This window comes from Corylus avellana, chromosome 2 (assembly GCF_965113065.1).
Source record: "Corylus avellana chromosome 2, dhCorAvel1.hap1.2, whole genome shotgun sequence".
Lineage (NCBI taxonomy): Eukaryota > Viridiplantae > Streptophyta > Magnoliopsida > Fagales > Betulaceae > Corylus > Corylus avellana.
Window position 1 is genome coordinate 17,048,445 of NC_142491.1, and position 13,602 is coordinate 17,062,046.

The window sequence follows — 13,602 nt, forward strand, 5'->3', positions numbered from 1 at the left end:
TTGCTTTGCTTTAGGAACATAGACTATTTAAATAAGAAATAAAAAAAATAAAAAAAAATCATTTTTTTTTTTTAAATATATATATATATACTTTAGGAACATAGTGTTCAATATATAATAAGTCAAATACAAATTTTGGTTTACTATTTTATCAAAAGAGTTTTTGGGTTTTTAGAAGTGATAAATTTGTGTCGGCATATATTTGGACAGTCTATGCAGGAAAATGATCCTCTCCATTTCAAATTCCTTCAATTTTCTCTATTTAATGCATTTTGAAAAGTAATGCATTTAATGCACTACCATCAATAAAACTTTTGGACAACACTACCTTTGAAAGTGCACTAAATGAAAGAAATTGAGCGGATTTAAAATGGAGAAGATCCCCTTTTTTATTTTTTATTTTATGAGTAGAATCGTTTGCATTGTATTTATTTCAATCGTTGCAAAGCAGAAATCTCTGCTTGCAAAATATCCTGTATACAATCTGGTGGGTTATAGAGCCACACCATATTCATAGTTTCATGCGTAGCCAAACTAGCTAGAGCACCGGCCACCTTATTTCCCTCTCTACGTGTATATCTCATTTCCCAAATAGGAATAGACCTCAAGGTAAACCGAATGTCCTCTGTAAGTTGGCCCCTACCACTCTCGTCAGGTTCACAAGAGTTCACGGCAACAATGACATTATTTGCGTCTCCCCCCAATTGAACCTGCCTTATCCCCATTTCAATGCAGTGATGAACGGCCATAAGAGCAGACACGGCTTCCGTTGCTGTGGGATCCAGAAATCCTCGTATGGATTTGGATCCCTTCATATTTTATAAAATAAGGAATCCTCGTATTCTAAAATCTAAGTCATCCATTTGATTCCCTCATATTTTTAAAAATTTGAGAGAATCTCAATACCTCTCTTATATAGGCTTGTAGTTGTGCCTAAGCCTTAGGCTTATTTATGATATCATTAATACCTTTTGCAATGCCATGGCCAATATTTGGCCATCCACAGCGTAGAGAGGGTGGAATCTATGCAAGAATGAGAACAGTTGCAACCCAACTTCATATATATTGGAAGGTCTCCATTTTAGGCATCATTGAAATAAGCCACCTAAGAACGCTTATTCTTGCACCCATAATTTACCTAAATAAAACGTTTTAACCAGGTTTTTTGGTAGCATTTGCTCTGATATTTTGCCTTTATTAGATATTCCTCTTGAAAGGAAGAAAGATCCCATGGTTTGATAGTGCTTTCTCAAGTAATCAGTGTTTTCAATTTTTCATTGCACTCCATGTCAGACAGTGGATACATGTACATGCACCCACACAAGTATATTCATCCAAAAAAAAAACCAGAAACCAATAGAGAGACAAGAAATTCATCTTAAAAAATTGACCATTTGGATGCGTTAATGGGAATCTATAGGTACACACTCAAGTATTTTAACAAAAATTAGCAAAACACACACCTTAGAAAAAGACCACAGCAAGCCCTAGCCAATTCCACCTAAAAAGATTGGTTGCACACAACACACGATGATTTGGTTATAATATTGGGACTTTTCCTTTTTTAAAGAATATTATGATGATAGATATTTTTAGTTTGCAAAAGTATGATGACGTTAAAAAATATATTTGGATAGTATTAATGGTAACAAAACTAAAATATGAGTGACTTTAGACAACATTTAGTGAAAAGTATATATGTAGCATATCAATATGCATACAAATTATACAAAAATATTGGTTCTACAACATTTATTTTCTTTGGTATAGGAATTAGTCATCGGGCTTCCATTGTTGAAATAGTTACGCTATTCTTTGAGCAATTTTCTGCATTGTCAACTGTTGCATTTGTGTCCATATTCTGGAATGTGGTAAACGCTGGTAGCTTGGGGGTAGGTAGAGGTGCATGCTCATTGCTAATCATTAAGACTACATCAAGCATGGTAGGTCGATCAGTCGGGCTTTCTTGGACACAAAGAAGGCCAATATTAATGAATCTCAACATAATAGAACTGGAAGAAGGATACTCTATTCTTGGATCCATCAACTCCAAACTTCGATCATCTATCCACAACTTCCAAGCCTAGTATCATTTCATATAAATGTAAGTTTTACTGAAAATTAAGAGCATTTCAATTTAAAGACTAATGAAAAACATAAAGAAATTGAGAGGATATAAAGGCTACTCACATACATAAGAAGACTAAGTGAACTATGGTAATAGAACCTAGAATTCTTTTGGCCACTTATAATCTCCAATAGCAATACTCCAAAGCTAAAAACATCGGACTTTATCGAGTATAAACCTTGTATAGCATATTCGGGAGACATATATCCGCTGGATTCCAAAATTTTGTACACCACTCTTTAGTAGCCTGCTAAAAGAATTTAACTGGCAATTGCCAATATTAGATGTAAAATGAGTTGCGTACTTACTAAGTTCCAACAATTTGTTTTGTGTTTGCCTGTGTTTCATTGCCTCCAACTATTCGAGCTATGCCAAAATCTGATATTTTTGGATTCATTTCACCATCCAAGAGAATGTTACTTGGCTTTAGATCTCTATGTATGATTCGTAACCTTGAATATTGATGAAGATAAAGAAGCCCTTGAGCAATCCCATCAATAATGTGTATGCGTGTCTCCCAACCTAACATCTTTTTCTTTGTTGGATCTATTTAAATAGTACAATCAAGGAAATTAATTAGTACGTACTTAAGAACCTAGAAACATATGAGAAGAAAATATATACATGTATATAGATAAACATGCACTCACCGAAAAGGTAGAAGTCCAAACTTTTATTGGGCATGTACTCATATATTAGTATCTTTTCTTCTCGCTCGATACAACAACCTAAGAGTCTAACAAGATTTTTATGCTGAAGTTTTGCAATTAGTATTGTCTCATTTCTGAACTCCTCAATTCCTTGTCTAGATCTTTTTGATAACATCTTCACTGCAATTTCCTTTCCTTTGAGTAATTTCCCCTGTGAATGATAACCATAAGCTCTTTAAACTTTCACGAAGGTGTGCTATTAATGTCCGTTTTCTTAATAGTGTTCAATGCAAATTCATGAGGAAAATGTATCGTACCTTGTAAACAGGTCCATAGCCTCCTTCTCCAAGCTTGTTCACAGCTAAGAAATTATTGGTTGCAGTTGATACACTCTCATAACTGAATAGTGGTAACTCGGTATCTTTCTCTCTTTTATTCAGATTATTGTTGGTGTTCACTCCATCATTAATTGCATGGAGTTCAGTATCGAAATCAAATAATAGTAGATTGCTTGAAGCCTTCTCTCCTACTTGATATAGAAAGATAAGAATTGGTCACTATGCATGAAAATCGAGTGCTTGGTCTAAGAAAATCAATTGAGTTGACTCATAGTTACCTATGCGTTTGAGTTTTCCTTTGCATGAAAAACAAATGAAGAGGCATAAGAGAAGCCCTGTTGCTGGAACCAACACAACTACCCATACCCTGCATTTTTTGCCTGATTATGATGACAAGAATCACCATTAGCTCAACCATCATAACAGAGAATTAATGAAATATTAGTTCAAAGAGAAAGATGGCATAAATTAGTGTAGATTTCATTTCACCTATGGTATTTTGATACTCAGCAGCAGCAAGTCTGAGATAAATATCTTGTCCAATCTTGCCACCATGTGAGAGTTGATGTAAGTTCAAAATATCTCCTTCCCATATCATACACCCACTCATATTATAAGCGTAAGCTGTGCAAGAACAATTTTCCATGCAAGCCAATTCACATCTACTAGCATTCAAGGCCAAATATGCTTTCGAATAAACAGGCAATCGCATGTTTGGTATTTTCATGAACCAATCTTTTTTGCTATTAGCATGCGTATTATTCTGACATTGCAAAGGAGATTTCCTCACACAGCCGCCTGACCAATCATTTAGTCTGGTGTCTTCCATCGAAGATGGTTTGAAACCTTTTAGACACTCACAAGGCTTTGAGAAATTGTCAGGGTATTGTAGCACGCCAAATGCACCACACAAAGCGTATACATCAGATAGGTTCGTTGGTCCAGACCAAAATATACTCCAAATGGAAACGCCAGACAGCCACACCAGTGTCCTAATCTGTCCTGTTTGGTCAATTCGAAATCTAGCAAGGGTAGAAGGTTTAAGACGATAGAAAGTAAAATATCTCTCACTTGACACAAAAGTGTAGTTGAAGATAAAGCTCATTTTAGAAATTGAGTTGAGAGATGTTACATTAAAAAATCCAGAACTCCAATAGACTTGGGATCTGTTCCACTCTAAGAAAAATTGATTGCTTCCATTTGGGTCTAACCCATGCGAGAACACACCAGGTGAGGGATCTTTTGAATTTTTCCATGAAATGAGCTGCCGTGGTTTTCCAGTAACCTTATCGATCCCAAGGTTTGCACCTGGCAGCCATGTATCAGTTGGATGGTTGAAACTCTCCCAAAATATACAAGACGTGTTCGATCTACCTCTCAAAACAAAATTTCCATCATCACCAAGGACTGCTTCAGTTATATTTGAGCCGGGAAATGTCAAATTTGTTGACCAAACTGGGATCTCGGAGGAACCTGTTAGGAAATTAATCCTATTTCCCAAGACCCGTGAGATGCGAAAAAAATAAGAAGAATGCGGAATAACAAAGATTAGGCAATCAAATCACACACGACACAAAGATTTAAGTGGTTCGGCTTAACAAGCCTACATCCACTGGCGGAGACGACCCAGAGAAAATTCACTATCAAAAGATGAGTACAAGAATAGTAGAGAGAAAAATCACTCAGATCCCAAAGCCCCAATACACCCAAATCTCACTATCACACAAGAAAGATTATTCCCAAAATATAATACAAAAGACAGATGTACAAACTCTTCTTTTGCTGGAACGGATGACGGCTGATCTCTATTTTCTTCTCTCACTCTGCAGCACCCTTTTTCTTCTAATCACTTGTTTTTGGCTCCTCCAAAAACCACCAAGAAGAAAACACCCTTGCTGCCCTTGTATCTCCTTCTCTCAAATTCTCTCTTTTTTCTCCTCCCTTTGGTGCTTCACGTTTTTGGCACACACAAATTCACCTTGTGCTTTGTTCCTTATATAGAAGCTTTAACTCTCCTTTTACATGTTGGTCTAGGACTCCTACTATAAATCAAACAAGGAGTCCAATTACACATAGGAGAAGGACTCCAAATCAAACTTGGACAAAAGTCTCCTAAACCCAAAAGGAGTAAACCGGTTGAACCAAAAAACCTCTCCTACTTGAAGAAGGAGACAAAATATTGGGTCCCACCATGACTTTTAATTCAAGTCATACTTAACAATCTCCACCTTGACTTGAATCCCATTAAGTCTACTAAAACGTGTCTCGTCCGATTGTCTCCGCCTCAGCCCCTAAGGGCAATCACACTCCACAAGTGTCACTCAAGTCCAAGTGCCTCTTGAACTTGAGCATAGGACTTGGTTTAGACATAACACCATGCCTCCCTATCAGCCCTGTCGACCGTACAGCTTTCTCCGATGACTCTTTCTTCCTGTAGACCCATCTGCACCCTTTAGCCTTCTTTCTCTTGAGTAATTCTACCGATTCACAAGCTTTACCATTCCGTAGTGACTCTACCTCTTTCAGTGTACCATTCTGAACAGACGATGGATCTCCACTACTAGCTGCTCGAGCAAAAGAAATCATATCCTCAAAGTCATACCTCTTTGTTGCTTTTCGATCACGTTTCTCTTTGCCTCTTGCTAAAGAATAAGACTCTTCCAGGTGCTGTAAGTTTCTTGAAGATTTTCTGTCATCACATTCATCCGTAAGTGAACACTGTTTATCAAGCTCCACCTCCACGAATTGTTTCTCTTTCTGCACTGTACTTTCAGAAAGCTCATCTAAGTTAACAAACTCAGACTTCTTCGGTTCATGCTCTGTAACTTCAGGTTCTGCACTTGACTCATCCTTGTACATAGCACACTCATTAAAAGTCACATTCCGACTTCTAATGATCTTCCGATTTTGATCATCCCAAAATCGATAACCGAAGGCCTCATCTCCATATCCAATGAAGAAACACTTACTAGATTTATCATCTAGTTTACTCATAGCATCAGACTCAACATGGATATACGAAGCACAACCAAAAACTTTCAGATGTGAAAGATTTACCTCTTTTCCACTCCAGACTTCTTCCGGTAGTCTATGGCTTAGGGGAACGGAAGACCCCCTATTCATCAGATATGCAGCAGTGCTAACTGCATCAGCCCAGAAAGTCTTTGGTAACCCAGTATGCAACATCATACTCCGAGCACGCTCATTGAGGGTCATGTTCATGCGCTCAGCCACGCCATTCTGCTGTGGTGTTCCCGGGATAGTTTTCTCCATTCTAATCCCATTCATTGCGCAAAATTGTTTAAAACCCCTGTCTTCGTATTCTCCTCCATTGTCTGATCTCAAACGCTTGATCTTCAAGCCCGTTTCAGTCTCAACCATGGCCTTCCATTTCTTAAAAGTCTTAAATACATCAGATTTACTTTTTAAGAAATAAACCCATACCTTCCTGCTTGAGTCATCAATAAATGTGATGTAATATCGCGAGCCTCCAAGAGATGCCATTGGTGCGGGACCCCACAAATCCGTGTGTACCAGCTCCAGCTTTCCAAGCTTAGGTGCTTTGCCAACTTCTGCGAAACTCACCTTCTTCTGCTTCCCTAGGATGCAGCCTTCACACAAATCAGACTCAACTGACTTCAACTTCGATAGTTTCCCCTTTGACATAAGTACCTTCATCTCTTTCTCGCTCATGTGCCCAAGCCTTAGGTGCCATAGTTTTGAGTCAGCAGTCGTATCTACAACAGCATCTGTATCCTTGCTGTTCGTGGTCATATAGAGAGTATTTGTTTTATGACCAGTAGCCAAAATCATGGCTCCCTTGCTGACCTTCCACTTTCCACCGTGGAAATAAATAGAATGCCCTTCCTCATCAAGCTGTCCCACTGAAATCAGATTCTTTTTCAGTTCCGGAACATGCCTGACCTTCTGCAACTTCCATATCGAGTCATTGTGAACTCTAATGCGAACATCGCCTAAGCCCACAACATCCAGCGCCGTTCCGTCAGCCAAATACACCTTCCCGAAATCTCCACCAATATAGTTCTCGAGAATTTCACGGATCGCTGTCGTATGAAAAGATACTCCTGAGTCTAAGACCCAAGAATCAAGGGGACTGTCAACTGAAAGAAGTAGGGCATCATATACTTCTTCTGTTACTACGTTTGCATAATCGTTCTCAGTCTCCTTCCGCAGTTCCCTGCAATTCTTCTTGTAGTGGCCAGTCTTGCCACAGTTCCAACACTCAGGTTGTTGTTTGAATCTAGATTTGCTTCTCCCTTTTCTGGAATTTGATCTGCCTTGACCAGAGTTTCTGTCTTGTCCTCTGCCCCGAGTCTCGAGGTTTAAAGCAGCACCAGAACAAGAGGCTTCACCCGCATCTCTTCTGCGAACCTCTTCACTGAGAATCAAATCCCTGACGTCTTCATAGCTCAGTTTACTCTTTCCTACAGAGTTACTCACAGCCATCCTCACTGCTTCCCAGCTATTTGGCAAAGATGCCAAGACGATCAACGCGCGAACCTCATCATCAAAATTAATTTCCACCGAGGACAATTGATTTGTGATGGTGTTGAACTCATTGAGATGATGTGCCACCGAAGCTCCTTCCACCATCTTTAGGTTGAACAATTTCTTCATCAGATGCACCTTGTTGTTAGCCGACGGCTTCTCATACATGCTTGACAAAGCCGCCATTAGACCTGCTGCTGTCTTCTCCTTTACAACGTTGTGTGCAACTGATTTTGACAGTGATAACCTGATAACTGCTAGGGCTTTACGATCAAGCAGAGCCCACTCGCTATCATCCATGTCGTCGGGTTGTTCTTCCAAAAGAGGTTGATGAAGATCCTTCCCATAAAGAATATCTTCAATTTGTACCTTCCAAAACCCAAAATCTTTGCCGTCGAACTTCTCGATTCCCATCTTTCCTTCTTCACTTGCCATCGCTCCCACTCGAACCAACAGCTCTGATACCAGTTGTTAGGAAATTAATCCTATTTCCCAAGACCCGTGAGATGCGAAAAAAATAAGAAGAATGCGGAATAACAAAGATTAGGCAATCAAATCACACACGACACAAAGATTTAAGTGGTTCGGCTTAACAAGCCTACATCCACTGGCGGAGACGACCCAGAGAAAATTCACTATCAAAAGATGAGTACAAGAATAGTAGAGAGAAAAATCACTCAGATCCCAAAGCCCCAATACACCCAAATCTCACTATCACACAAGAAAGATTATTCCCAAAATATAATACAAAAGACAGATGTACAAACTCTTCTTTTGCTGGAACGGATGACGGCTGATCTCTATTTTCTTCTCTCACTCTGCAGCACCCTTTTTCTTCTAATCACTTGTTTTTGGCTCCTCCAAAAACCACCAAGAAGAAAACACCCTTGCTGCCCTTGTATCTCCTTCTCTCAAATTCTCTCTTTTTTCTCCTCCCTTTGGTGCTTCACGTTTTTGGCACACACAAATTCACCTTGTGCTTTGTTCCTTATATAGAAGCTTTAACTCTCCTTTTACATGTTGGTCTAGGACTCCTACTATAAATCAAACAAGGAGTCCAATTACACATAGGAGAAGGACTCCAAATCAAACTTGGACAAAAGTCTCCTAAACCCAAAAGGAGTAAACCGGTTGAACCAAAAAACCTCTCCTACTTGAAGAAGGAGACAAAATATTGGGTCCCACCATGACTTTTAATTCAAGTCATACTTAACAGAACCTTCAAAAAGGAGTAGATTGCCATTTTCTGAGAGGTAAAGTGTTGAGGAAGATGGGTGAGACAAAGGGTTTTCTCTATTTGCTACCCAAACAATTTCCTCATGAAACCTTTTATACCATATGCCCAGGTAGATTTTTGATGAAGTGCCTGGTTTGAAGAAACCCAGCTCAAAAGTGCCACCTTGAGATACTATTGTCTCTCTCTTTGAATGAGAAAGAGAGTGACCTGGTGAAAGGGTATCACCAGCTATAGAGAAGCATTCTCTGTAATAAGACATAATTAGAAGCAGAGCAAATAAGAGCCATGGCTTAGTCTTCATGATGTCACCCCTCCCTCTCTAACTTGCAGAACCGCAGTTAGTAATTACAGAAAAATATATGCTTGAAGAAGAATGGGTCAACAAGAAAAATTGTACCATTCCATATTCCTTTCTTTTTCAGCGACCGATTCAGACAATCAAGCTCTACATAACCCATTAATGGAGTTCCACAACAAAGTCAACAACGTCTAACAACTAATAACCACTATGTCAACAGAATTAAATGAGAATTCTTTTTCATCACAAGCTGTCAACTGAATTAAATGATAATTCGTTTTCAGAAGCTTGATTGGATCTAAGCATGGCGCTGGTCATAGTTGACACCTTCTCTCCATTGTATATCACATAACCACTCTGGCGGCTGACTTTACCAGTCAACATAACATAATGACTAGGTTTGAAATAAATGTTACGAGTTAATTGTTATCTGAAACTCTCAATAGCATCTGTTTTTCTTCGTTGAAATTAATGTTAGATTAAGATTGCATTAGTTAGTCTCTGGCTCTCTGCACCTTGTTGCATCATTATCATAGCATTTTTTCGACCGAAGCATTTTATGGTCCACTCGTTCGAATGAACCACTAAACAAGGCACCGAATGAGGCTCTCTTCGTTCGAACGAGAAGCAACCGAGATATATAGCAAACGATGTATTCTGGATTCTGGAACTTTGTGCAGTATTTCATTCCAACGAGATCTTCAACTTCTTGAATCTTGACTTTTCATTCTTTCAAGTGTAAAAATGTATTCATCCAACCACTAAACCAGACACATTAAATTCTTAACATTATTAATAGCAATTTACTAACTTAAACTGAATTTAATGTACCTTTTAAATGTTTATAATGCACTATTTTAAATAAGTTTGAGAATATTTCCTCTAGACTAATTTAGAGAAAATTTCTATTCCTGGAAGCTGGAGCAATGCCACACAGCCAGCTCTTCTATTAGGCCAATTAGGCAATCGCCTAAGGCATCTAATAAGGCCCTCAGATATTAATAGTATAATTAAAATGTACCCCTTGCATTTAAAAAAAATAAATAAAAATAAAAATTAAAAAAAAAAAAAAAAAAAAAAAAACCTCTTTCCCATATCATACACCCACTCTTATTTTAAGCATAAGCTGTGCAAGAAAATTTTTTCACGCAAGCCAATTCACATCTGCTAGCATTCACACCCAAATATGCTTTCAAAGAAACAGGCAATCGCATGTTTGAAAGCGAGTGGCCTGTTGAAAGTGTATCACCAGCGGCTATGGAGAAGCGTGCTCTGTAACAGGATAGGATTAGAAGCAGAACAAATAAGAGCCATGGCTTCTTTGTCTTCATGGCACCCTCCAATTCCCTCTCTTAACTTGCACTACCGCAGTTGGTAATTACAGAAAGATTGCTGACCATTCCTTACCAGAGACCGGAATATGATGGACACAATGTAAATGTAACCACTTCAACAATGAAAGTGAAAGTGTTGATCAGTTTGACTTGAACATTCAAGTCTGTGTGGCCAAGCCGTAACTCCTTATCCTAAAAGGATTGGTCTTTCACATTCTTATCCGTCTCACTAAATTTTACTCACCAAAATAATCAAAAATACATTTTTTTATATTTTAACTACCCACTTTTTTAAAGCACCTCATCAGTTTTACTATTTTAATTATCAACTTTTACTATTCCATTTAAATATTCTTTTTTAAATAATTCTTTCTTCTTTTTTTTTTTAATTTTTTCAAAGAACATGGAAAGAGAGAGAAATTTTATATTATTTTTTATTCATTTGGTGAGTGAATAGTACTCGTTAAAGATAGTGAATACTATTCGCTCACAATTTTATTTTGGTTAAAATTGTTAGTCTAAAAAGTGAAGATTTAAACCACTTTTGCTAAATTGACTCACCAAAATAACTAAAAAAATAGTTTTGGTGAGACTCAAATGAGTGCTCTAATTATTTAATCATTAGTTTTAACACCCCCTCACGAGTAGGCACAAACTCCCTTTTAATAGGTGAAACTTAACACGTGAAATATTTAATTTAAATTGGGTGAATTGATGGAGTCAAGGTTCAATCTCAAGACCCTTGGCTCTGATATCATGTAAAATTACCAGTTTGTTAGAGTATATATTTGAATGACCCTAAAGTTAGGGATTTGATTATGATTTATGAAGATTATATTAGCCTAATTTAAGGATTTGATTATGATTTGATCACCTTAAATTAGGGATTTGATTAAGATTACATTTATGTGTAAGCTCTATAAATAGAGCATTCTGTATTGTAAACAAATCATTCAATAAGAGCTTAATGTAGCCCTATGGGCTTTATCTGTGGATGTAGGTCGTTGACCGAACCACGTTAAAATCTTTGTTTCTCATTTATTTTATTTCCCCAATTTATTTCTATTTCTATTTCTTTATGAATTCTATCATGGTATCAGAGCTGTTGGTTAACGCCAAAATTTGATCCTAACTATCTTGTGGATTTCATTTCTTTTTGCCTATCATGATTCTTCTCTTGCGGTGCTCACAAATTTTCAAGGTGAAGTTAGTTTGGTTTACATCCAGTTCTTCTTTGACCTTGTTGGCTTTGCTTGTTCTCTGCAAGATCGTGTTCCAGCCTAAACAACCCACACAACAAGTGAGACAATGAGCCTTTGGTGGGTGATGCAGTGAGAATTTTTTGCAAAGATCGACATCTTGAAGGCAATGAGGGATTCAAAGAGCATCCACAAATCAATGGGGCAATTGGGTGAATTTTTATTGATTGATTTGGTAGCAGATTGTTCATTCTATTATTGTATATCAAAAAAAAAAAAAATTGTATGTTGCTGATGCAATGCGTGAGAGAAAACAAAACCCAAAAAATAAAATTCAATAGAGGCTAAGTTGCCCATCAAAAAAAAAAAAGAGGCCAAGTCGCCACCCATTGGCCCATAGTTGGCCTATTTAGGGGTGCAAAGGCGGGCGGTTAAAAACCGTCCGCTAACCGCTAACCGCTATAACCGCCAACCGCCTAACCGCCTAACCGCATTAACCGCTAACCGCCTAACCGCTATAACCGCCTAGCGGTTAGCGGTTATTGGGTCTACTAACCGTAACCGCTAACCGCTAACCGCCTTTTTATATAATATAATTTTATAATTATAATTATAAAAATATTTATACATATAACATAATCACTTAATCATTAAATCACAATTTTTTTAAAAAATAATTAAATCACAATTTGAGTATTAATATATTATCACTATAATTTATATGATTATATCATATAATTACTTGATCATTAAATCACAATTTTTTTTAAAAAAATAATTAAATCACAATTTGAGTATTAATATATTATCACTATAATTTATATGATTATATCATATGAGATTGATCATTAAATCATTTGATTATATAATAACAAATTATACATATATAATATGACATAACTCATAAGTATATCAATTCATACTAATACAACAATTAAATATCTAGAGACTTATTTCCAATGTATGTTATAAACTTATAAGTCTATATATGTTATAAGTCTATAGAAGTCTACATATGTATATGAATAATATAAATGTATAATATTAATACTTAATCATATGATTCAATGATAATTCAAATACTTTATTCAAGACTTCAAGTGAATCATATTATTAATGTACAATAATGATATGATTCGTATAATATCAAATTAAGTAATTGACATTGGATTAAACAATGACCAATGTGTTACTTATAAACACAATTTAAGTATTAATGTATTATCATTATAATTTTAGTAATTTATATATTATCACTATAATTAATATGATTATATCACATGATGACTTGATCATTAAATCATATAATTATATAATAATAAATAATACATATATAATATGACATAACTCATAAGTCATAAGTCTACAAGTTAATCATATGATTCATGTACAATGATAATCACAATTGATTCAATTGAATTAAACAATATATTACTTATAACTACAAGGCTACAATTTAATTAAAGCATTATTAAATACTTTAAGAATTTAGGATTTAGGAGTTTGAACATTACCATTTACCATTAGATATTAAGTTCAATTCAAAGAAAAAAGATTATAAGTAAATATGATAAGAATTTAAATAATTAATCGGTTATGATTTAATATTTAAGGAAATTTTTTTAAAGTACAAGTAAATGTAAATTTTGGGTCAAATATTTTTGATTTTTCAATATGGACTCTTTTTATAGCAATTGGGCCCAAGAAGATATTAAAAATACAAGAAAAAAAAAATGAGGGTAAAAAAAAGCCCAATTTTAAAAAAGCGGTTAGCGGGCGGTTATCTATTTCGCTAACCGCTAACTGGCGGTTAACCGCTAACCGTTAACCGCTAGGCGGTTAGCGGTTGCGGTTAGTAAAATCTACTAACCGCTAAGGCGGTTACGGTTAGCGGTTATTGCCACTAACC

The 13,602-nt window shown here is 36.4% G+C and overlaps 1 protein-coding gene across 2 annotated transcripts; it reads right to left on the minus strand.

Annotated features, from left to right (window-relative positions):
- Window positions 1–1,639: 1,639 nt before the first annotated feature.
- LOC132170651 (G-type lectin S-receptor-like serine/threonine-protein kinase At4g27290) lies at window positions 1,640–9,163 on the minus strand. 2 transcript variants are annotated; one of them, XM_088513030.1, is made up of 8 exons: window positions 8,845–9,163; window positions 3,606–4,589; window positions 3,395–3,496; window positions 3,096–3,301; window positions 2,779–2,989; window positions 2,437–2,674; window positions 2,191–2,338; window positions 1,640–2,083 (listed from the first exon to the last, which is right to left on the minus strand). In XM_088513030.1, exons 1-8 carry the CDS (start codon window positions 9,161–9,163, stop codon window positions 1,778–1,780), a joined length of 2,514 nt encoding a protein of 837 aa, XP_088369156.1. In that variant the 3' UTR covers window positions 1,640–1,777. The 2 variants fall into 2 exon arrangements, with proteins under 2 accessions (XP_088369156.1, XP_088369155.1); XM_088513029.1 differs by having other exon boundaries at window positions 3,096–3,304.
- Window positions 9,164–13,602: the final 4,439 nt, after the last annotated feature.